We start from the raw sequence: 25,000 nt of genomic DNA on the forward strand, positions 1-25,000 counted from the left end.
TCACCCTGGGGAGAGGACGAATCGGGACTCATTTCACCCTGTGGAGAGGACGAATCGGGACTCATTTCACCCTGTGGAGAGGACGAATCGGGACTCATTTCACCCTGTGGAGAGGACGAATCGGGAGTCATTTCACCCTGTGGAGAGGACGAATCGGGAGTCATTTCACCCTGTGGAGAGGACGAATCGGGACTCATTTCACCCTGTGGAGAGGACGAATCGGGACTCATGTCACCCTGTGGAGAGAACGAATCGGGAGTCATTTCACCCTGCGGAGAGGACGAATTGGGACTCATTTCACCCTGGGGATAGGACGAATCGGGAGTCATTTCACCCTGTGGAGAGGACGAATCGGGACTCATTTCACCCTGTGGAGAGGACGAATCGGGACTCATTTCACCCTGCGGAGAGGATGAATCGGGACTCATTTCACCCTGTGGGGTGGACGAATCGGGACTCATTTCACCCTGTGGCGAGGAGGATGTGATTCAGGTTGGTATCCGCTGTAGTCGGGACTTTTTTACAGACGTGCGCATAGTGTTTCCTTCGGAAGAAACCTCTTCCGCCCCTGTCGCTGAGGTGTGAATGTGTCACGCCCGTGTCTGTGCATGATGTCACAGCAGACGCTTCTTTTCCTCCCAGAATTCAGAGCTGGAATTATTTTTTTAAAGTTGCTGGGGTGGGGGATCCTGGTGTGCAGTCGCGGTGGAAGGTGTGGCTCTGGCGTTAGCTGCAGCCTCTGAGGCTGAACGTTGACAGGGAGGATTTGTGGGCCGTTTGTTCGCTCTCGCCCCTGACTCTGACGTGACGCGCCGTGTCCTGACAGGTCTGCTTGTGCAACCGCGTAAAAGACATTTCTCATGAGTCATCAGCTGCTGCTTCTAAATTTAACACTGGACTCATGGTTTCTCCCTCTCTCTCCCTCTCTCCCCCTCTCTCTCTTCTCCTCCCCCTTCCAGGTAAATAACTTTGTGGTGTTTGACGGATTCTTCAGAGATAGATCAGGTAAAATTAAAGATTGATTTTTAAAAGATAGATGTTTTATGTTTGACTGTAGCCCAGCAATCCTGGAAATAAGTACTGCCAACTCACCCACCTACTCACTCACTCTATTCACTCACACACTTACTCACTAGCACACACACTCACTCACTCTATTCACTCACTCACACACTCACTCACTCACTCACTCACTCACTCTATTCACTCACTCACACACTCACACACACTCACTCACTCTAATCACACACTCACTCACTCAGTCTATTCACTCACTCACTCACTCTATTCACTCACACACTCACTCACTAGCACACACACTCACTCACTCTATTCACTCACTCACACACTCACTAACTCACTCTAGTCACACACTCACTCACTCACTCTATTCACACACTCACTCACTCACTCACTCTATTCACTCACTCACACACTCACTCACTCTATTCACTCACTCACTCACTCTAGTCACACACTCACTCACTCTATTCACTCACTCACACACTCACTCACTCACACACACACTCACTCTAATCACACACTCACTATTCACTCACTCACTCATTGACTTACACACAATCTTTCACTCACTCACTCACTCACTCATTGACTTACACACAATCTTTCACTCACTCACTCACTCACTCATTGACTTACACACAATCTTTCACTCACTCACTCACACACACTCTTTCACTCACTCATTTCCCCACTCGTTCATTCACACACACTCACTGATTACTTACTCTCTCGTTTCGTTACTGCAAAATAATGACAGTACCTTGGTTTACCCATAGAGGGAGGCACCCAGCAGATCTCTGAATGACCCCTATTGCTAATTAATAATGGATTTTCTTGTTGTTGGCCTGTTTAAGGTGCCGGATTTCGGCTCATTGTGACAGTCCCTGTTTTGGTACCTCCCCTCTCTGATCACTGCCCCTCTGACAGAACAACCTGATAAAAAATGAGCCTATTCACTGAAACATTCCCAACCCCTCAAGTCTCTCTCACCTGTTAGTGGCACAGCCGTGGGTTCACTCCCAGTCCCACACCTTCGGTCTCATCAGATTATGTTTTCATACTCCACTGACATGCTACACTCACACTAACATAACGTTACTGTCATACTGCTGTTATTGCGATGTCACAGTACTATCATTCCGCTAACCTGGCACTGCTGTCATACTGTTGTCTTTCTACTACCACACTATTGTCATTGTGATGTCACAGTACTATCATTCCGCTAACCTGGCACTGCTGTCATACTGCTGTCTTTCTACTACCACACTATTGTTCCATTGGATATTATTTTTTTATGTTTGTTTTTCTTTTAGAAGAGTGACTTTGTTTTGGCACAGCAATTCCGCACTTTAAATTGAATTAATTAACTTAAAAATTGCATTTCAGCACTTGTGAAGAGTTGGTTAATCTCGGGAAAACTGTATGTTGGCGTACTGAAAGTCAATTTTACGAGGGCAAAGCTGCTTTTTAAGATTAAAGTGTTCATTTTACTTGGGTAAAGCTGCATTTTAACACTAAAGTGCTTTTCTCAGGTAAAGCTACAGTTAAACCTTATGAAGTGTTGGTTTTACTCAGGTAATGCCTGCCTTTTAACACTGTGGAGTGTTAATTTTACTCGGGTAAAGCTGCATTTTAACACTGTGGAGTGTTAATTTTACTGGGTAATGCTGCATTTTAACACTGTGGAGTGTTAATTTTACTCGGGTAAAGCTGCATTTTAACACTATAAAGTTAATTTTACTCGGGTAATGCTGCATTTTAACACTGTGGAGTGTTGATTTTTTCATGGGCATTCCACTCGCTCCCCCAGGGTCGCTTCCCTCCCCCCTGATGGATCAGGGGACGTTCAGCTTTTTGTAAGACCTCTGCTTTTCTTTTCATCCCTCTCTCCCTCTCTGTTAGCGTTTGGACCCCGAACCCTTTGAGTCGAGATCGAAGGATTTCTTTCTCTCTCTTTCTGGCATTCTCTCTCTTTCTGCTGTTCTGCTGACCTCTGTCTGTGCTCCCTAAATTAGATGCAACCCATGAACCATCGCACCCCCCCTCCACCACCCTCCCTCCACACCCCCCCCCCCCCCCAGTGTTACAGCCTCTCCCACAACAATGAAGCTTAGGCAGGCTACTGTAGTTCTGTAGGATTAAAGCTGTGTGTGTGTGTATGAGTGTGTGTGTGTGTGTGTGTGCGTGTGTGTATATGAGTGTGCACTTGTGTGTGTGTGTGTGTGTGCGTGTGTGTGTGTGTGTGTGTGCACTTGTGCGTGTGTGCGTGTGTGTGTGCGTGTATGTGTGTGTGTGTGTGTGTGTGCACTTGTGCGTGTGTGTGTGTGTGTGTGTGTGTGCGTGTGTGTGGTGTGTGTGTGCGTGTGTGTGTGTGTGTGTGCACTTGTGCGTGTGTATGCATGGTTAGAGCTGATTTGTTCTCATGACAAGCGGCATTACAACACAATTTGAGTTTTTATTCTTGCAAATCTGTATTGTTACATCCTAAATAGTTCCTTCCTCTTTCTCTCTCTCTCTCTCTCCTTCTCCCTCTTTCTATTTCTCTCTCTCTCTCTCTCTCTCTCCTTCTCCCTCACACAGCGGCACAGCTGAGAAAAGCTCTCCCAAAAAAGCCGGAAGGAGAGATCAAACCGTACTCACTGGCGGAGAGAGAGGGTGAGCCCCGTGTTTCTCTCTCTCTCTCCATCCCTCCCTCTCTCTCTCTCTCTCTCTCTCTCCTCCTGCTCTCCCCCTTTCCCGACTCTGGGGGGTTTGTGATGACAGTAATTATATCCCCAGAACAGTGACATTGTGGCTGTAATCTGTATTCTGTTCTGGTTCAGTGTGTTTGTGGGTAAAGGTGCTTACAATGCCAGTGTGTAACTGGTTCAGTGTGTTTGTGTGTAAATGTCCTTATAATACCAGTGTGTAATTGGGTCAGTGTGTTTGTGTGTAAATGTCCTTACAATACCAGTGTGTAACTGGGTCAGTGTGTTTGTGTGTAATTGTCCTTACAATACCAGTGTGTAACTGGGTCAGTGTGTTTGTGTGTAAATGTTCTTACAATACCAGTGTGTAACTGGGTCAGTGTGTTTGTTGTTAGAGGTGTGTACTCCAGTTTGTAACTGGGTCAGTGTGTTTGTGGTTAGAGGTATGAACTCCAGTGTGTAACTGGGTCAGTGTGTTTGTGGTTAGAGGTGTGTACTCCAGTGTGTAACTGGGTCAGTGTGTTTGTGGTTAGAGGTGTGTACTCCAGTGTGTAACTGGGTCAGTGTGTTTGTGGTTAGAGGTATGAACTCCAGTGTGTAACTGGGTCAGTGTGTTTGTTGTTAGAGGTGTGTACTCCAGTGTGTAACTGGGTCAGTGTGTTTGTTGTTAGAGGTGTGTACTCCAGTGTGTAACTGGGTCAGTGTGTTTGTGGTTAGAGGTGTGTACTCCAGTGTGTAACTGGGTCAGTGTGTTTGTTGTTAGAGGTGTGTACTCCAGTGTGTAACTGGGTCAGTGTGTTTGTTGTTAGAGGTGTGTACTCCAGTGTGTAACTGGGTCAGTGTGTTTGTGGTTAGAGGTGTGTACTCCAGTGTGTAACTGGGTCAGTGTGTTTGTTGTTAGAGGTGTGTACTCCAGTGTGTAACTGGGTCAGTGTGTTTGTTGTTAGAGGTGTGTACTCCAGTGTGTAACTGGGTCAGTGTGTTTGTGGTTAGAGGTGTGTACTCCAGTGTGTAACTGGGTCAGTGTGTTTGTTGTTAGAGGTGTGTACTCCAGTGTGTAACTGGGCCAGTGTGTTTGTGGTTAGAGGTGTGTACTCCAGTGTGTAACTGGGTCTGTAGTAGTGCTGACTCCAGCAGGCTGTTGATTCAGTCTTTGTTGATGCCGCAGAAAAATACTCCTTATTGTTGTGTGAACAGATGCATTGTGGGTAATATCCCTGTGGTAGAATCATTCTTCTGAAGGGAGTGCATATATACTGTATTAACCTTCTCTCGCAGAGCAGTCAGTGTGTTAATTCTCTCCTCATGTTGTTTCTCCATCTTCCTCCTCCTCCTCCTCCTCCTCCTCCTCCTCCTCCTCTTCCTCAGTGGTGCGGGAGGAGCAGAAGGTGCTGCCCTGGCCGTTCGTCCGCCACACCCTCCCTCCTCTCTCTCCTCCTGTCTCCCTCCCTTCGCAGTACACTCGCTCCCAGAGCGTAAACTCATCCCCCAGTCACGCCCCCTCCCGGCCCGGCCCCTCCCCGGGGGCCTACAGGGACCCCACCCCCCACGCCCAGTACCTGGAGAACTTGAACTGCAGGGCCAGGCGTACCAGGTGAGACCCCAAAGGTGACCACCCTCAACCCCACCCCCACCCCCACCCCTCTCCTCTTACCTAACGCAGAAACTGTCTCTCTGACCTCTAGAGTTCAATTCGTAGGTGAGGGATTGCCGTTGTACCCTTGAGCAAAGGCACTTAACCTGAATTGCTTCTGTAAAATATCCAGCTGGGTAAATAAGTTGTAATTAAAAAAACGTAATTGTGTCAGTCGCGCTGGGTGAGAGCCTAAAGATAATAAACGCTCTTGTTCCTCCATTTCTGTTGTAATTCCAGTCCAGACTAACACAAAATGCTTCCAGAATGTTGGGGATGATTCCAGCTTTCCCCTCGATATGGTTGTGAGATAGCGTTATGATCAGAACATTACCCCAAACCACCGGAGCGCACTTGATTTGAACGTCCCAAACCAGACAAACTTTCTGCCAACATTCCCTCACAGTTTTCATTTCGTCCTGAAAAAACATCATGGCGGTTTCCTCTGGAATACTGTGACTCGTGCTTTGAAAGAACCTATGAGAAAGGCAGCTTCGCTTAACGTTTTTAAACTTGAATGACAAAATTTGTGTAATAAACACTTTTCAATGTGAAATGATTTTGCGATGGAAAACACAGTTTGTTTAGAGGGAATTGTAGTTCTTTTTATGATGACTGAGTATGTTTTGGAGGAGTCTGTGGATTGGAGATTCAGCTGTGTGCTTCATGGCTAACTTGCTGGCTGAGTCTTTAGCGAGAATCTCCAGCTCCAGTCCTGAAGGGGGCACTGTGTCTGCAGGTTTAACTCCAGTCTTGGAGGGGGCGCTGTAACTGCAGGTTTAACTCCAGTCCTGGAGGGGGCGCTGTAACTGCAGGTTTAACTCCAGTCCTGGAGGGCAGCAGTGTCTGCAGGTTTAACTCCAGTCCTGGAGGGCAGCAGTGTCTGCAAGTTTAACTCCAGTCCTGGAGGGGGCACTGTGTCTGCAGGTTAAACTCCAGTCCTGGAGGGGGCGCAGTGTCTGCAGGTTTAACTCCAGTCCTGGAGGGCCGCAGTGTCTGCAGGTTTAACTCCAGTCCTGGAGGGGGCGCTGTGGCTGCAGGTTTAACTCCAGTCCTGGAGGGGGCGCTGTGGCTGCAGGTTTAACTCCAGTCCTGGAGGGGGCGCTGTGGCTGCAGGTTTAACTCCAGTCCTGGAGTCTGGGATGCTGATTCAGCTGGTTTTCATGGCAGATGGTGGGCGCCATTCGCTCGTCTCTTGTTAGTCAGTTATTGTTTGCAGAACAGAGACTTACTTCTCACTTCGTTTACCGTTGGGATTCCTCCCTCCACCCCTCCCTTGTTCCGGCTTTGTTGTGGCATTTCTGACCTGTTCTCTCTTTCTGCTCCCCCTCCCCCTCCTCCTGCCCCCCCTTCCCTCCGCCTCTTCTCCGCTACCCCAAAAATATGTTCCGTCCTTTTCGTTTTCCTTTTCATCTGTCTTTGACTCCGTCTGTTTGCTGTCCAACGTCCGATGTCACGTTCCCCTCTGTTTCCCACCCTCCATCCTCCCATTTTCTCGCTCCCTCGTTCTGTGGGGTTCGTCTTCGTAGCTCCCTTAATCGCTCCCAGATCTCCTTCAATTGAGCTTTGACCTTTGACCCCTTTTTTCAGCCCTAGAACAGACCAGGGGGTGTGGCTTATTACTGGGTTGATTTTTTATTTTTTAAGCCTTCCTTACTGTCCTTACTGACAGTCATGGAGCAGTCGGTTGTGTACCACAGGGAAGGGTCCTCCACCTTTCCTCCAGCAGATGGAGAGAGTAAATAAGGCGGAGGTAAAGAAAGAGAGAAAGGAGGATGGAAAAGAGAGGAAGAGAAGGCGGGATATTGTCCAGTAAATCTGATTGTCTTTCAAGTGAGCTGCAGAGCTAATGATGACCTCAGCTAGCATACAAGCTGTTAAAATGTCTCCTACAACAACAGGAACACTGGGGGAGGGGGAAATTTCACAGAATAAAGTGTGGTTTTCTGGTTTGTTTGATACTGGTGTAGTTTTAAAATATTTTTTAATAAATTGATTTTTTTTAAACAACAGCATTCCCATCTCACAACAGCTATTGTAATTTGAAGAATGCAGCAAGAACGGTTTGAATTTGTTACAGAATTGTTTGAAGAAAAAAGTTTTATTTTTGGCATTGCAAAAGAAAGGAAGAACATTTTAAAAAATTATTTTTGGGTTTCAGTCATTCATAGCTGTTTTAATTATCTAAAACAAAAATAAAATAATGATGTTTTGGATTTGTTTCCATATTTACCTCCCATTTTAGGTAAAAAAAAGAAAAAAAAAAGCTAGCCAGAATCAGCTGCTCTGTATGCCCATGTCATTGTTTAACTCCCTGTAAATTTAGACTTGATCAACATGGCTGGTTGTGCTCTAAATCTGCTTGGTTTATCATTAATAAATTGCGCTGCCTTACCTCATTACTTCCTGAGTTAATGTTGTTTAAATGTAGTGTTGCCAGTCAGTGGGCTGTTGACCTAGCAAGTCGCAGTGGATGATACTTAACAATAGGTGACTGATTCCAGACTGTGGTTGTCTCTCAATAACTTTTGCAAGGGCACTTAATGTTTAATTTTTAATAAATAATATTAATAATTAATATTTAATAATTTAATATTTGTCAGTTATGATCGAGGGCTTCCTACTTCACTCTTAGATTGACTGTGACCATGGTGCACATGTGCTTACATTTGCTGGTTAATTGCAAGTTTGTGTTTGCTTGCATGTGTGCGCGCACTGGTGTGTGTATGTGTGTGTGTGCGTGTTTGTGCACAGATGTGTGTGTGTGCACACAGGTGTGTATGTGCATGCGTGTGTGGGCGCACAGGTGTGTGTGTACGTGTGTGTGCGTGTGTGTGCACGCGCACGCCTGTGTGTGTGTTCCTTCTGGAAGTTGTCATTCTTGAGCTGTGACATCACATCGCATTTTTGTCCTCCTGTTTAATTGAAAAATGTTTTAGCTTCATTTTCTTCAGGTTTTATTGCTTTAGCATATTTTGCTTTTTCTTTTATGTTTGCTAATTATGATTTCATTTGTCTTCTGTTTCCATTTTTTCTGTTTTTATTTTTCTTCCTTTCCACACTTTTTGTCTTTTTTCTGTTCCGTTGTTTCTTACCTCCTCCATTACCCCATCGCTCTCCTCCTCTTTCCCTCTCTTCTGCTTTCTACCTCCGTTCCCCTCTGTCCACCTCTCCCGCTTGCTCCTCTGTTTTGTTTCTCTCCCTCCTTTTGCTCTCCTTTTCCGTTCCCTTCTTTCTTTCACAGCCAACAGGGACTGGTTGCCAGGGGCAACCTCTACAGTCGTCATATAAACAGCAGAGACCTTGGGCTGTTGTTGGAGAAACAGCCAAGCTCCATCAAGCTGCCTGGTAAAGTGTCAGAAGACTACATTTCCCAGAATGCAAAAAAGCCTTGTTTGTGCCGTTTTGTAGAACTTGGGAGCTATATAGTGCATAATCAACATCAATCACTGTATTCAGTCTATAACTTTGCATCCTCTGAAATGTCTTTCCAATCCTACGTGTTTCCAGACTAATGTGGGTAACACATATTTTCCATAGTAGATACACAAAGCCCACATCCCTGTTTTCCCTACGATACACGAGACATGCACAAAGAACTCACATTCCCAGTTGGCAGTGCGGCTGCAGCAGTGCATGCTGGGATATGAAGTTTTTTCCCATCTGTGTGCGTTTCACCTGCCGGCGCTGTAACGTGTGTGCCCTTCAGGTCTGCAGCCAGTGCAGAGAGAGAGAGGGGCTGACACAAAGGGACAGACAGCCGCTCTGGGACACACAGACTTAGACAGGTGTGCTCCTCCTCACACACTGAACATTAAACGACCCCCAGCCGCTCTGGGACACACAGGTGTGCTCCTCCTCACACGGAACATTAAACGACCCCCAGCCGCTCTGGGACACACAGGTGTGCTCCTCCTCACACACTGAACATTAAACGACCCCCAGCCGCTCTCTCTCCCCCAAACAGAGCCTCGTAGAGCTACAGCTTCAGTAACACCTGCGACTGTAACTCACAAGCTTGTGTATGGGAGAGAGAATCGTGCATTAGAGCCTTTATCCTTTCCTTAGTATGACCCCTGGGTTCCTCAGCACAAGCAGGAGCAGGATTTCAATATTACTTCTCTCTCACTCCCCCTCTCCCTCCCTCCCCCCTCCCCCCCTCCTCTCTCTCCCTCCCTCCCTCCCTCTCTTCCTCCCCTTCTCTCTCTCCCTCTCTCTCCCCCTCTCTTCAGGCCTGTACCCTCGGCCCTGGCGCTGCCCCCCTGCCCCGCCCCTCCCTCGCAGGGACAGACCTCCGTAGCTCCCCAGGACAGCAGGAGGCTGGAGAGAGGGAACGAGGGACAGAAAGAGAAGGATGGAGGAGGGGAGAGAGAGCGGGGGGGAGGGTGGTCCTGGACTGTGGGAGAGCCCCGCTTTACAGCTCAGTGGGTCCGGCAGAAACAGGAGTACAGGAGCACCCGTCCCTGGTGAGGGAGGGAGGGGGCGGGGCTTACCTGAGGGGGCGGGGCTCAGGAGTACAGGAGCACCCGTCCCTGGTGAGGGAGGGAGGGGGCGGGGCTTACCTGAGGGGGCGGGGCTCAGGAGTACAGGAGCACCCTGCCCTGGTGAGGGAGCAAGGGAGGGGTGGGGCTTACCTGAGGGGGCGGGGCTCATGAGTACAGGAGCACCCTGCCCTGGTGAGGGAGCAAGGGAGGGGTGGGGCTTACCTGAGGGGGCGGGGCTCAGGAGTACAGGAGCACCCTGCCCTGGTGAGGGAGCAAGGGAGGGGTGGGGCTTACCTGAGGGGGCGGGGCTCAGGAGTACCGGAGCACCCTGCCCTGGTGAGGGAGGGGGCGGGGCTTACACTGAGGATGTGATGGAAAGGGGGTGGGGCTTACCTGAGGGGGCGGGGCTCAGGAGTACAGGAGCACCCTGCCCTGGTGAAGGAGGGAGGGGGCGGGGCTTACCTGAGGGGGCGGGGCTCAGGAGTACCGGAGCACCCGTCCCTGGTGAGGGAGGGAGGGAGGGGGCGGGGCTTACACTGAGGATGTGATGGAAAGGGGGTGGGGCTTACAGACACACTGCACAAACTGTGTAAAGGGGTGGCAGGGGGTGGGGGACAGAAAGAAGAACAATAAGAAATGGGAGGGCTTATGGGGGTGCTACGGAACATGAGAGGGCAGAGTTAAGAGAATAAAGGGGCGTGGTTAGAGAAGAAGGTTAGGGACGGAAGAGAACAGGGAAGGAAATGGGCGTGTCTAGAGCGTGGCAGTGTTATCGAAAATGAACAGGGGGTGGGATTAGCAGGAAAGAAGATTTATACTGCTGGGTCAGGTAGGGTCAGGTAGGTAGTGCTGACTGGATGGAGGTGGAGAGGTAGCTGGTTCCCAGAAATGCCCCTTCCTCCTTAAACATGGCCGCTGAGGTTAAAGGGTGCTGGAGAAACACTGCTTAATGGCTCAGCCTGAGGGAAAGATCAGAGACCAAGAGAAAAGAAATTCAGTTTACTTCTCTCTTAACTCCAGCAGGTGTGCCAAGTCTTACTAACACAATTTAATTTATTTTTATTATTGTATTTATTGTCATTTTTTCTAATGTTTTTTTTTTTATTTATTCAAATGAATGTTGTCAGGTGAAACATTTTCCACACAAAAATAAATTTTCTGACACTGATTTACAAAGACGCTTTACGCGCGTGTGTGTGTTGTTTTTATTTGCGGCAATCCGTTGTCAGAATTGTCTCCGGACGCAGATAATAGACGGCGCGCGCTGTTCGCCGCAGATTTCCCGTTCGAAGACTTACTTTTACTTTGCTCCAAACCTCGTAGACCCAATATGTGTCCTGGTATGTCAAAGCGGTTAGGAGTGTGGACTGATAAAATGACGTGTGAATCATCAATGTTTTATATAAAACAAATATTTTGGAAAACAAATAAAATTATGAGCTGGTTGCGACCTGCAGTCCACGTTTAAGAAATTATAATAATTATCCACATATAACACAAGTGATGTACTTTAGGACGAAGTAGATCGCTTGTGTTTTATGTGGAAACAAAAAACGGTTAAAAAAAACTGTCAGAGGTGACAGGTTGCAATACCTGTAATTTGCACTAGATAGCATCAGTGACACGTGCTTAGCGGAAATGGCGAATGGATTCATTATAAACTAAATTAAATTAGTGCGGTCCGTGTCACTTAGTGTACAGACTCTCTGAGCAGATTTTACGGTTTAAAAATGAGAATGTGGTTGTTGGATCGGATTTTATGTGTCAATTTGAATTGACAGTGTACAACAGATCCTGTAACGAACACATTAATTATTATTTCAAATATCTCCTAAATGTCTAATTGTATACAATCAGCAGGTGGCTGGATAACATATTATCGCCATTTGGTATTTTAAATGCCACCGTGTCCCGCGCTCGAATGAGAGGGAGAAACAGGTGTCCGGTCTGACTAGCGCAGCGAGACGGTTGGCTGCTTACGAGGAAGTTACTACCTCCATTCCTGCCTCCAACTAGAACATTATAATTGTATTATAGATGTTTAGGCAGACAGGCACCCCATCAAAACAAATAATTAAATCTCCGAAATGTGCTCTGAACATAAGCAACTGTAGTCCCTCCCCCCCCCCCCCCCCCCCAGAAAGATTAACTGAGAACCGGTTGTGATATAACGTGGTCATCTTTGTCCCAGGCCAAGAGAATTAAGTGCAGAATGCAAGCAAATCCGATGAGATTTCAAGGGGATGATTCATAGGTTGCCAGATTAAGTTTGTTTTTTTCTCTCAGAAGATCTAAAGATATGTCGGTCATATGATTCATGTGCCTTACACATAAAAGCGTTACGTTATCGAAATAATTGTTCTCCTTTTTCCTCACACCAAGACAGCACCAGCAATTACCTGGGACGATTGTGTTGCGACTGCACGAAGAAACCGAAGGACAAGCCGCGACTTAAACTATGGGTGGGGCGAGGAGAAGAGGCGTTACTTCCACTCCAACTGAATACAACTCAAGCCCTGCAAACCAATAATCGTGTCTTCAAAGGGGAGAAAAGGCCACTTGTCGTTCGACGTGACTTCCGTGGCCCTAGAAACATATGTTTTGTTGTATATTTATAATATAAGCCTAGCAAACGAAGCGGGTAAATAAGTTGTCAAAGTACGGAGCGCCAGACCTCGGTTCATCTTTCTGAGCAAGATCTCAAGAAAACAAGCCGACCGGCGTTCGCTGCGTTCTTTACAAACATTGGACTGCCGGAGCCGGAGTGTCAGTACGCTTAGAAATCACGGTGGCGCACATGGCAAATAAACTCTAAGGTGAGATTTAAAAAACTTTTAACTTGTATTTGCAGTTTTTACACGGTTTACATAGGTCTTTACGCAATAATAAACACAGTTTGGAGTTCTCGTATGAAGTCGGGGTAGTGTTGTTGCAAAGCGCACAGATTGTGCTGTCGCCGTAAACTCTCTCATTTATGCCCTGTTTGCTCACTTGGAAATCAGTCATAATTCCTCCTGACCGAGTTTATATTTAGACTTGCCTTCCCTACTGAAATCGGTCTCCCCCCGGCTGTAGCCTAATTTTCAAACTGTGTAACCACATTTCAAGGTCAGCAGGCAAGTGCGCGCTTAGCTCGACAAACTTTTCTTTAAAAAAAAAATAGTCTACGAAAATATATGCAGAACATCCTGTTTAATTGGTTCAGCCAAGTGTCACTCTTAATCCGTTGATACATTAAACAAGAGGTAAGCATAGGCGCGTGCATGTTGATGCTGGGACACGAAAGTAGGATAATGTGTGAGATCATTGCCAAATAGCACGTTTAGAGAATTATTGTCATGATAATTCTGTAAAACCACGATAGGCGGTGTTTTCAGTTATTGCGGATGTCCAGGTATTCGAAAGCCCTGGGATTTATGGTGTTTTGCAGAACTGTATCAACCCTTGGTCTGTCACAAACCAATTAGCAGGAAGTTTAAAAACAAGACCGGGTTAAAACCTAGTATATGGCTGGACTTAACACACGTGATCCGGCCGACCAATGGTATAACTTCATAACTCGGCTGACCAATGGCGTAACTTCATCACTCAGTCAGTCAGTCAGTCACTCACAGACATTTGTGTTTGTAGGGCTGGCCCCACTGTTGCGGTCCAGCCAAAAAAAGTCTAACCAATGTAAAGAAACCCATCTAACAAATATTGTATTATATTGTATTTATTTATTTTATGGACGGTCTTATCCAGAGAGAAGTACAAGGCTAGTACATCATTAATGTGTAATGATACATTTGTTTATCTTGTGAGTAATAAATGAACGATAGTTAATGTCAGAGGAACCAGAATTAAGCGTAGAAGTGCTGTGTGTGTGTGTGTGTGTGTGTGTGTGTGTGCGCGCGTGTACGTGTGTGTGTGCACGTGTACATGCATATGTGTGTGTGTGTGTGTGTGTGTGAGTGTGCACGTGTACATGCATATGTGTGAGTGTATGTGAGTGTGTGTGTGCACGTGTACATGCATATGTGTGTGTGTGTGTGTGTGTGCACGTGTACATGCGCGTGTGTGTGTGTGTGTGTGCACGTGTACATGCATGCGTGTGTGTGTGTGTGTGTGTGTGTGTACATGCATGCGTGTGTGTGTGTGTGTGTGTTTTGGCTGTTAGATACAGCCTGTTGTAAACTCAGATCTTACCTGTATCCACCTCTGCCATGACAGAGCTAATAACTAAAGGTAAAACCTTTCAGATTTCTCTCTCACCCCCTTTTTTTGTTTTGTCCCATTTTATATTTTGATTTAATCTTTCTAGATTCCTGCCTGTCCCCCACCCTCTCTATCCTACCAAACCCCCCCCCCCCCCCCCCCCTTCCCAACTACCAGCACGATGCGCCGATTCAGCTCGGAGGGGTCCCTCTTGGACCTGGACTTTTTGCCATGGAAACGGGTGGAGCTGCGGGACAAGGGGTACTCCCAGGACGGGGAGTCGGGCACCTACACGCCGCAACTGTCGCTGAGCGACTCCGATGGTCACATGGTCGTCGTCCCGCCCGGCCTGGACGGGGAGGAGGCGGGGGCGTCTGGTTCGCCCCAGAAGGCCCCGCTCACCAAGGAGTTCAGCGTCAGTGCAGAGAACGTGTCGGGGCGGGGCCAGGAGGACAGGGCCGGCTCCTACCTGCGCGTGGTCTCCCTCGGCGACGGTTGCCGGGCATACAGCGACGGCCAGCTTGCCCCCGCGGCGGCCGGGGGGCGGAGCAGCGAGCGCGAGGACATGGAGGAGGGGCCCTCGCGGCATTCCTCCTCCTACTCCTCTTCCTCCACAGCCGCTTCCGCCACCTCCAGATACCACCACAGGCAGCATGCCAAGGCCCGGCTGACGTCAGCAAAACTACACCTGAAGAACCTGTTTGGACAGGTATAGAGCTGTTAGGGGGTGTATGCAGCTGTTCTGACAGGTATAGAGCTGTTAGGATATGTATGCAGCTGTTCTGACAGGTATAGAGCTGTTAGGATGTGTATGCAGCTGTTCTGACAGGTATAGAGCTGTTAGTATGTGTATGCAGCTGTTTGTACAGGTGTAGGGCTGTTAGGATGTATACAGCTGTTCTGGGAGGTATAGAGCTGTTAGGATGTGTATGCAGCTGTTCTGACGGGCATAGAGCTGTTAGGATGTGTATGCAGCTGTTCTGACAGGTATAGAGCTGTTAGGATGTGTATACAGCTGTTTGGACAGGTATAGAGCTGTTAGGATGTATACAGCTGTTCTGGCAGGTATAGAGCTTTTAGGATGTGTATGCAGCTGTTCAGACAGGTATAGAGCTTTCAGGATGTGTATACAGCTGTTTGGACAGGTATAGAGCTATTAGGAGGTGTATGCAGCTGTTTGGACAGGTATAGAGCTGTTAGGAGGTGTATGCAGCTGTTTGGACAGGTATAGAGCTGTTAGGATGTGTATGCAGCTGTTTGGGCAGGTGTAGAGCTGTTAGGCTATATACAGCTGATCTGGCAGGTATAGAGGTGTTAGGATGTGTATACAGCTGTTCGGACAGGTATAGAGCTGTTAGGATGTGTATACAGCTGTTTGGACAGGTAAACAGCAGGAGTCTGTTAGGACAGGTATGATATGATCCCATTTGAACGGGTATCAGTCTGTTTGAACAGGTGAGAATCTCGTAGGACAGGTACAGATGCAGTGCGGAGCAGATTCAGGCTCAGCAGCGGCTGTGAAGTTTTGTGTGGTAGAGGTGCAGTGCACTTCACCCTGGAGCTTTGGTGTAGTTTAGCTCTGCAGTAGGACCCCGGTATGACATCATCAAGAAGAGCTTCAGCAAGCTGCACGCTGATGGCCTTGTACTGTGCTCGCTGTACTTTAATACCCGAATCAGACGGAATACCTGCGCTGACTGCGTTTTAATGGCCTTCAGAGGAATGCCTTCCTCGGCTGTCCGCCATTTTCCTGGATCTCAGCTCAGGACCGCCTCTTCAGGGGTCAGCGAATAATATTCAGGTTTTTGAGACCAGTTTTTCCTCAAAGTGGGTCGCCCGATTGGGGAATTTTGTGATTTACATTTGCCTCAAGAAAATGACCATTGTGAAGCACTGCCTGTCTGCGTGTACATGCGTGTACATGCGTGCATGCTTGCGTGTCTTTTTCTCTACATCTCAGTGCTTGTGATGTCATTCTGTGATGTCACTGATTTGACCCCGCCCCCCTCTGTTTCAGAGCCCTCACTCGTCTCACACCAACCTCAGCTCAGAGCATAAGGACATTCAGAACAGGTAAGAGAGAGTAGATAGAGCCAAAATGGCGGCTTCCCGATTAGGCACAGCTGTAACAGTTCTGATTGTAGGAAAGTAGGCCACTCACGTGTGTACAAGATGTCGGCCATTTTGCTACATTTCCTGCATTCTCCGTGTGCGTATACACGTATATGAAATGCGCAACATTGACGTACAAGTTGTTTGGGATATTATTTTTTGCTCCAAATTTTCTGTGGGTGTTCCGGGGGCACTCGAACCCCTTGCTGAAAAAATGTGGGTGTGTCCCCGGCTGAGGGTGCTCTCTGATTGGATGCCCAGCTCCAGGGAGAAGAAGTCGCGCCTCCCGTTCCTCCGGCAGTGGAGCCAGGTGGGCCACGGCAGCGCACGGCTGAGCCGGGAGGAGGTGCTGGGCTGGGCCGAGTCTGTGGACGTGCTGCTGTCCAGCCGCGGTGAGTCTCCCTCCTGCTTCATCAGGGTTCGATTCGGGGCGTACTGCTGAGGATTCTGGGTAGGGAGTCTGCCGTGTGTTCAGATACGTTCCGCGTGTTGTGAGGAAGTGCAGCTCTGTCTCTGCCACCACTCCCTGACTGCAGTGGGAGCACAGTCTGTCCTCTCTGGGCAGCCAGGTCTGCCTGTGTCGGCCTGTTTCGATGGCCAGGCTGTGCTCACTCGCTCACTCACTATCTCTCTCTCTCTCTCTCTCTCCCCCCCTCTGTTTCCCTCTCACTCACTCACTCACTCACTCACTATCTCTCTCCCTCACACACACTCACACGCTCACTCATTCACTCACTCACTGTCTCTCTCTCTCTCTCCCTCCATCCCTCACACTCACTATCTCTCTCTTTCACTCACTCACTCACTCACTTTGTTTCTCACTCACCCTCTGTCACTGACTCTTTCTTCCAGTCTGGATGATTGACAGCCGTCCTGTCAGCCATTAATGTGGGGACTCTTAAGTGTAGCATGCAGTATCCCACAATGCACCAGTCACCAGAGGACAGACTGGAATATTTCGCTGAGGGTTAGAAGTTCAGTCTGGAAGGACTGGTTGCAGGACTTGTTTTGTTTTATCTTCATCACTTGATAGGAACGTTGATACGGGTACACGCTGAGCATCCCCATTGGTTATTTTAAACGGGCCACCTGATTGGATGCCAGGAAGCTGCCTCCTGGATACGCAGGTGCGTGAAAAGGCCATGGTGCTCCCTGAAACTGGCTGCCAGTGGCTTCTGAAAGGAACCACACAGTCTGCGTAAACTCAGCTTGCGCCTGTTTAAAAAAGCTTTCCCTCTGAGTGGGCCTGCCTGTAGTACAGATACACCTTCTGGAGTGAAGTCAGTGTGTTTGTGGTTTTTTTGGCTCAATACGTTTCTCACCCTGCTGTCCCACCCAGGGTTGGAGGTTATGCCAGGAAGTGGTGTGGCCCAAAAGGCGTTGCCAATGGATACAACATGGCGTCACATGACCACTTTCTCTTAACGTTGTGTCTGTTGCTCTCTTGCATCAGGCGATCTGGTTTGGAGGTTTTTTTGGTAGACATTTTTTAAAACGGGCCCTCGGACCAAACTCAGCAAGCACTGCTATTGTTCAGGGTTTTTTTCACCCTTGTTTTTCATTTAGCTTCTAAAATCCATTTATCAAAAACTCCTGAAACTTGGGGGGGAGTTGACCTCTCCAGAATTTCTGTTTGTTGCTGTGTGTTTGTTTTCTGTTATTGGTATTTGTAATTGTACAGACTAATGGAATGTCTCTGGAAGAAGTTTTTTTTTCTTACTTAACTGTCAAAGCTAATGGCAGTTAAAGTTCAAACGGGTATTGTTGTGTTAACACTGGTCCCTCCCCCCTTGTTGTAGCCTGGCAGTGTAAGGTCAAAGTTCTTGAGTTGTAGCCACCTAACTGCCAGAGCAGGAGTTGCTTCCACGGCAACGTCTGTAGGTAATCCTTGCCATCCTGTCATTGGATTCAAGATTACTGCTGCTGAGTCACTGCAGTTATGAAAAAATGCTATAGCAGCCAACTGTAAACATAGAACCTTTCAGCTTCCTGTGTGACATCATGGCCCCACAATAGATCATTGTGGGTAATGTAGTGAAGCTTGGTCCTGGAGGCCTTATAGCAGTGGTATCCAGCCCTGTTCCTGGAGATCAACAGTCCTGTAGGTTTTCACTCCAACCCTAACTAAGCACACCTCCTTCAACAGCTAGAGCAGGGCTGCCCAACCCTGTTCCTGGAGATCTACCTTCCTGTAGGTTTTCACTCCAACCCTAACAAAGCACATCTCACTCAACAGCTAAAGCAGGACTGCCCAACCCTGCTCTTGGAGATCTACCATCCTGTAGGTTTTCACTCCAACCCTAACAAAGCACATCTCACTCAACAGCTAGAGATTCTGTCGAGCTGCTAATTAGTAGAGTCAGACATGCCAATTCAGAAATGAAAACCTACAGGAAGTAAATCTCCAGGAACAGGGGCAGCCCTGCTCTAGTTGTTGAATAGGTGTTCTTTGTTAGGGTTGAAATACAGGAGGGTAGATCTTACAGGGTAAGAGATGTTGTGAGGAGACCCCCACTCCAGGACCAGTAATGAAAAAATATCATCAACATTTTTATTGATTCATGTTCTTATGCAATGTCTTATGCTAATATTCCAAAGTCGTGTTGTCGACGTTCCCATAGCGGTGCGGCTGTTTGCATTGTTAGCTTTAACATAGCTGGAATTCTTTCCGCGGAACTCCTGCCTGGTGGTGGTGTACCTGCTGGCTCGGCAGTTGCACAGGTAGCAGAGCTAGCCGTATCCTGCCTGCCCCAGCATGTTCCAGGTGTACGGAACACTGGAGATACCTGTTCCTCTGTGTTTCAGACTCCACACAGCATACCTGTACATCTTATCTGAATGGGGAAGTACAGTAACAACAATCTCTATACTGTAAATGTTCTGTAGTGTACAGTAAGTGTGTATGTACTGTATTAACCCTCTCAGTGCAGTGTTAATGTACTGTAGTGTGCAGTCAGTGTGTATATACTGTATTAACCCTCTCTCAGTGCAGTGTGTATATACTGTATTAACCCTCTCTCAGTGCAGTGTGTATATACTATATTAACCCTCTCTCTGTGCAGTGTTAATGTACTGTAGTGTGCAGTCAGTCAGTGTGTATGTACTGTATTAACCCTCTCTCTCAGTGCAGTGTGTATGTACTGTATTAACCCTCTCTCAGTGCAGTGTGTATGTACTACATTAACCCTGTCCCTCAGTGCAGTGTTAATGTATTGTAGTGTGCAGTCAGTCAGTGTGTATGTACTGTATTAACCCTCTCTCAGTGCAGTGTTAATGTACTGTAGTGTGCAGTGTGTGTACTGTATTAACTCTCTCTCCTGTTAAATATCTCTTCCATTGCCTTGTCGTTCTTTCCAACCACCTGCTTCCTCTCTCCTCCTCTTCCTCCTACAGAATATTTTGCTATCCGTCCTTGGAGTAAAATCAGGATGTGTGTCAGAGAGTGGGATAGAGAGAGAAAGATGATATGGGTGTGTGTTTCAGGGTAAGAGCAAGGAGTGGGGCAAATGGGTGTGTTTGGCGGAGTATATACCTGTATATGGAGGTAGAGTATAAAATGACATATGGTTTGTGGAAGTAAGAAAGGGCTATTATGCCTATTGTCTTGACAGATTGTGTGTGTGCGTGTGTGTGTGTGTGTCTGTGTCTGTCTGTGTATGTGTATGTGTGTGCATGTGTGTGCGTGCGTGTGCGTGCGCGTGCGTGTATATGTGTGTCTGTGTCTGTGTGTGTGTGTTTGTATCAGAAAGGAAAGAAGGATGGTATTTGTGTGTGTGTGTGTGTGTGTTTGTATCAGAAGGGAAAGAAGGATGGTATTTGTGTGTGTGTGTGTGTGTGTGTGTGTGTGTTTGTATCAGAAAAGAAAGAAGGATGGTATTTGTGTGTGTGTGTGTGTGTGTGTGTGTGTTTGTATCAGAAAGGAAAGAAGGATGGTATTTGTGTGTGTGTGTGTGTGCGCACATGTGTGTATCAAAAGGAAAGGGGGTGGTGTGTGTGTTTCTGGTTCAGGTGTCTTTTGTACGTATCGAACACTTTATTGCATACAAGGCTAAGCATGCGTTCACATAGGATCTGTGTTGGACATTATTACCCATTATTAGCTTTCTGGCTAAAGCAATGTAAGCAAAGTAGTTAGCTAAAGCAAGTGATGGAAAAAGATGAAGCTGGTTGTGCAGCAGTACACTAGGGTGATAGCTAATGTTTGATTACCTATACTGCAACAGAAATAGCCTAACATTTCAGCAGCTATTTGCCTAGCTATCAAGCCGGAAAAATTCATTTAGCTACAAAGTGCAACATTTCCACGATATGAACTGAACCAAATTTAATGTGGCTTTATCATCCGACAAATTTACAGCAGCTAGCTAGTTGGCCGCTAACTTAGCCTTGCTAGCTTTCGTCATAGCTAAGACAGAAACATACGAAGTTAACAAACGCACCAGTAACTTGTACATATACATGAGCGATGGGCTGTATTACGCTATCATGTCACAGCCTCATATCCAATGAGGGGTTGATACAGCCAAAGGACACCTGAACCGGGGACCAACCTATGCAGGTTTTGCAGGTCTACCATTTTTGTACCGTTTTTTACGCCGGTCACTAAAGCCCCGCCCCTTCCCCCTGCAGTGGGCGTGGCTGTGTTTGGGGCGTTCCTGCGTTCTGAGTTCAGCGAGGAGAACCTGCAGTTCTACCTGGCCTGCGAGCAGTTCTGCCATTCCTCCACCAACTTCACCCTGCAGAGGAGAGCGCGCGATATCTACGCCACTTACATCCAGCCTGGAGCTCCCAGAGAGGTACGCCATGTCTGTCTGTCTGCCCGCCTGCCCGCCTGCCTGTCTGTCTGCCCGCCTGCCCGCCTGCCTGTCTGTCTGTCTGCCCGCCTGCCTGTCTGTCTGTCTGTCTGTCTGCCCGCCTGCCTGCCTGCCTGCCTGTCTGTCTGTCTAATTGTCTGTCTGTCTGCCTGCCTGCCTGTCTACCTGTCTGTCTAACTGTCTGTCTGTCTGTCTGTCTGTCTGTCTGCCCGCCCCTCTGTCTGCCTGTCTGTCTGTCTGTCTGCCCGCCCCTCTGTCTGTCTGCCTGTCTGTCTGTCTGCCTTCCTGCCTGCCTGCCTGCCTGTCTGTCTGTCTGTCTGTCTGCCTGCCTGCCTGCCTGCCTGCCTGTCTGTCTGTCTGTCTGTCTGCCCGCCCCTCTGTCTGTCTGCCTGCCTGCCTGCCTGTCTGCCTGTCTGCCTTCCTGCCTGCCTGTCTGTCTGTCTGTCTGTCTGTCTGTCTGTCTGTCTGCCTGCCTGCCTGCCTGTCTGTCTGTCTGTCTGCCTGCCCGCCCGCCTGTCTGTGTCTGTCTGTCTGTCTGTCTGTCTGTCGGTCTGCCCGCCCCTCTGTCTGTGTCTGTCTGTCTGACTGCCTGTCTGCCTGCCAGTTTTGTTGTAATGTCACAATAAAGGTGGGTTAAAACTCTCTCGCTTTCTGTCTCTCCCCCCCCCCAGGTGAATTTGGATAGTAAGACTCGGGACCTGACGCTGCAGCTGCTGCAGGCCCCCTCCCACTCCTCTCTAAGCCACGCCCAGAGGCGGATCCACTACCTCCTGGAGTCAGACTGCTACCCCCGATTCCTGCAGTCGCCCGTCTACCTCTCCCTGCTGGAATAGAGGGAGAGAGGGAGGAGAGGAAGAGAGGGGGAGAGGAGGGGAGGAGAGGGGGAGATGGAGAGAGGGGGAGGTGGGGAGAGGGGGAGGTGGAGTCGGACTGCTACCCCCGATTCCTGCAGCCGCCCATCTGCCTCTCCCTGCTGGAATAGAGGAAGAGAGGGGGAGAGGGAGGAGAGGAGTCAGACACCATGCTCATGTGACTGCTCTGCACAGTTAATGCAGCTCCCTAACATGTAAACGCCCCCCCCCTGCTTCCGCTGCTTTGGGCACTGTTACAAAATTCAGCCAGAAAGCTTTTTTTTTTCAGCAGCACGTTTTGTAAGACTGGAAGTTCTCACACTGCTTGCGTTTGGCAATCGCGCTACGCGTGGAGGGAATAAGCAGCACAGAGTCTTCTTTCCAAACTGCACCGCTGCTTCAAAATTTTTTTGTGTTTTTAATGGAAAAAAATAAGAAATTTCCATGAAAATGCCCTGAACGCCTCTTTTTAAACAATAAAGTTGACCTCTGGCTGAACTCCTGGCCCGGAGAAGACAGGAACAAGTGAGAGAGAAAAAAAGAGGAAGATGACACGATGAAAGATAAAGCGGAGATGACTTGCTTCTAGGAGAAAGACCCCGCCCCCCCAACTGTGTGCATATATCTCTGAAAATACCCTAAAACCTCTTCATTTTCCGATTGACTGCCCCCCCCCCCCCCTGCAGTTGGCACCTGAAACAGAGCTGATGAGATTCTCCTCGCTGTCAAAGATGGAAGAAACCGGCCGAGCGAGTCGAGCCACTCCGTTAAAGGCCAGACGGTTTAGCGACTCGCTGGCGAATCTGCGCGCGGAAAAGGCCGCGAGCGCCACGCACGAATGCTTTATTAATAACGAAGTGCTTTATTAATAACAAAAATGCTTTATTAATAATGAAGTGCTTTATTAATAATGAAGTGCTTTATTAATAACGCTCGGGTTCAGCTTGTGTAACGGATCGGTTCAGTTCGGCCTTTTATTCATAAGGCATAAGGTACGGCAGCCCTGGTCCTAAATCACAGCTCAGATGCTTTATGAACACAGCCTCTGGTCTTTGACTGGGCGTTTTGTGAAGGAGCCTTTGATAAGCTTGGAGACGCTGTCCCTTCATTCATTCTGATTCCAGTCCCTACACAGCGGTCGGCTGAACTGTTGCTGCAGCGAATGTTTAAATGCTCTCCTGCTCTTATCGACCCAGGAATATTCCTAAAGTAGCCGTGACCTGAATATTCTTTATTTTTTATCCAGGACAGGAAGGAATGTGGGGTGGCCCTGTTGGAACTCTGCCTCAGCTACAGTGTAACAGCGATACCCTGCTTCCCCGGGGTCACAGCCAGTGCTGCCTTGCCTTACCACATCCTCCAATCGCATTACACTAGATTTCCTAATTTACCAATAGGATGACACTTCCTCACCGTGCTCACCAATAGAGTGGCTCTTTGTGTCTATATCTTCTAAAAATAGCATTGCCTGTCCTTACAGTGTTACCAATTTAATGGCACTTGATTATCATCTCCACCAATCTAAGTGCACTTCCTTTCCATATTCACCAATAGGCTTTCACTTCCTTGCTGTGTTGACCAATAGACTTGCACTTCCTTGCTGTGTTGACCAATAGAATTACTCTTACTCACTGTATGCACCAGTTTCCGACTCTTCAGACTTTAACCACTTTTTCGGGTTGAAGTTAGAAAGTGGCCTCACAGAGGGGACGGACGAACAGATAATCATGTATTTAAGAACCTCTCAGGTGTGAGGGGAGGGGAATGAAAAGATTTACCCAGCATGCCCCTGGGCCACACCCACGGCCCCGACACTGGACACAGCGGAACGATGACTCAGCACTGATTTAAAAAGAAAACAAGTTAAGTGTAAATTTAGTTTTCCATTTCATGTTTAACATTTATACTGTATGTCAAGGTCTGTATGAGAGATAAATATTGGAAATAAATGACTTTTATATGTGGAAGTCTCGAGGAGCATCCCTACTGTGTAAGAGCTTGTTTGTTTAAATTCCCGCAGGAAAAGCACGTCAGGCACACCAAGCGAAAGCTTGCAGTTAGTCACGTAACCGGGCTGCATGTGGAGCAACGGATACTGTGCTCTGTGTTTGGAGTGCACGCTCTGATCTGTTCCTTTCTGACCTGGAGGCAAAATATGGAAATGGATGATCGTGTGTGTAGACCGACCAAAAAAAAAAAACCAAAAAAAAAAGACCAGCCGGAGAGACACAGAATCCAGCTGCTGCTTTTAATTGGCTAATTATTTGAGGTTTGTCTTCATAACATTACATTTAATTTGGCAGACGCTTTTATCTAAAGCGACGTACAATAAGACAAGGTCTTCAGTCTTCAGACACACCCTTTTAATCTGGACTGGGCTGCCAATCGAGGGTTCTTCATTGGACCTCCCGCTTCGTCCCCGCCCACCTGTAAGATTCCGAAACGGGAACATGAGAATTCCAGAACGGTTGTCCACAGTTTGGGAAAACTCTGGATCCAGAGTACCGTTGGGGAGAGGAGAGCCGTGGGTGTCAGTTCCTGTATTTATGATTCTGCTGGGAATGATCTCTATAAATCAGTCATTCACATGAATATGAAATTAAGGTTACATTTCACAATAAGCTCATGAGTGTCAGCTCATGACCTTTCTTGTGTCCCTGTGTGAAATGTTTTATTGTGGTCTAAATTGAATTTGTGTTGGCATGTGCAGCTAATTAGCTAATTAAGGTGGATAATTAGTGTGAAAAAATCTGCATCTCTCTAGCCCTCCGGGAATGGAACTCTCTCCCTGAGAGAGAGGGGGGGGGAGTGTAGAGAGAGGGAGACAGGATTGCTATTTGGCCCTAAACAGATTATACACCATGGCTGACTACCTGACCATGGTGACAGATAGGAAGCAGTGAAAAACCTTGATAATGTACAGACTCAGTGAGCACAGCCTGGCCATCGAAAAAGGCCGACACAGACAGAACTGGCTGCCCAGAGAGGACAGACTGTGCTCCCACTGCAGTCAAGGAGAGGTGCATACAGAGCTACACTGTATAAATGGCCACAACATAAACGAGAATTTCTACCTCCAAGTTCATTAAATTATGCCCATAATTTAAAACGTTAAATGACCACCAAAAGCTCTCCTCTGTATTTGGGGAACACAGAAAATGTATTGGACTAGCCGCAAGTTAGGTAACTGTTTGCCATA

At 47.8% G+C, this 25,000-nt stretch overlaps 3 protein-coding genes across 10 annotated transcripts in view; 2 read left to right on the forward strand and 1 right to left on the reverse strand.

The window, feature by feature from the left end:
* The window catches only part of atat1 (alpha tubulin acetyltransferase 1), a 19,804-nt gene extending 9,941 nt beyond the window's left edge, over positions 1-9,863 (forward strand). The window contains exons 7-12 of one of the 5 annotated variants that reach the window (XM_035431414.1): positions 960-1,005; positions 3,604-3,678; positions 5,079-5,304; positions 8,588-8,691; positions 9,053-9,131; positions 9,576-9,863. In XM_035431414.1, the coding sequence (XP_035287305.1) occupies positions 960-1,005; positions 3,604-3,678; positions 5,079-5,304; positions 8,588-8,691; positions 9,053-9,131; positions 9,576-9,813 (768 nt within the window). In that variant the 3' untranslated portion in view covers positions 9,814-9,863. Of the gene's footprint in view, positions 1-959; positions 1,006-3,603; positions 3,679-5,078; positions 5,319-6,872; positions 7,746-8,587; positions 8,692-9,052; positions 9,132-9,575 lie in introns of those variants that run through there. The other 4 variants (XM_035431415.1, XM_035431418.1, XM_035431417.1 and 1 more) reach the window with 4 other exon arrangements.
* A 2,318-nt stretch (positions 9,864-12,181) lies between these two features.
* si:ch211-152p11.4 (regulator of G-protein signaling 3) lies at positions 12,182-22,335 on the forward strand. Of its 2 annotated transcripts, none has more exons than XM_035431420.1 (6): positions 12,182-12,643; positions 14,202-14,733; positions 16,042-16,097; positions 16,398-16,528; positions 19,530-19,620; positions 20,766-20,927. In XM_035431420.1, exons 2-6 carry the CDS (start codon positions 14,206-14,208, stop codon positions 20,800-20,802), a joined length of 843 nt encoding a protein of 280 aa, XP_035287311.1. In that variant the 5' UTR covers positions 12,182-12,643; positions 14,202-14,205; the 3' UTR covers positions 20,803-20,927. The 2 variants fall into 2 exon arrangements, with proteins under 2 accessions (XP_035287311.1, XP_035287310.1); XM_035431419.1 differs by lacking the exon at positions 19,530-19,620 and adding an exon at positions 21,622-22,335 and having other exon boundaries at positions 12,211-12,643; positions 20,766-20,932.
* A 1,700-nt stretch (positions 22,336-24,035) lies between these two features.
* Positions 24,036-25,000, reverse strand: part of apom (apolipoprotein M) — a 7,371-nt gene continuing 6,406 nt past the window's right edge. For all 3 annotated transcript variants that reach the window (XM_035431423.1, XM_035431422.1, XM_035431424.1), the window contains one exon: positions 24,036-24,228. The gene's annotated coding sequence lies outside the window, so the exon portion shown is untranslated. The remainder of the gene's footprint in view (positions 24,229-25,000) is intronic.

The sequence above is a fragment of the Anguilla anguilla genome, chromosome 8 (assembly GCF_013347855.1).
Source record: "Anguilla anguilla isolate fAngAng1 chromosome 8, fAngAng1.pri, whole genome shotgun sequence".
NCBI lineage: Eukaryota > Metazoa > Chordata > Actinopteri > Anguilliformes > Anguillidae > Anguilla > Anguilla anguilla.

Bases quoted from the DNA above. Each gene is read 5' to 3' on its own strand.
- si:ch211-152p11.4 (XM_035431419.1), top strand. From the start codon at position 14,206: ATGCGCCGATTCAGCTCGGAGGGGTCCCTCTTGGACCTGGACTTTTTG. The intron at 14,734-16,041 runs GTATAGAGCTGT...CCTCTGTTTCAG, and splicing joins TGAAGAACCTGTTTGGACAG to AGCCCTCACTCGTCTCACAC. The intron at 20,933-21,621 runs GTACGCCATGTC...CCCCCCCCCCAG, and splicing joins AGCCTGGAGCTCCCAGAGAG to GTGAATTTGGATAGTAAGAC.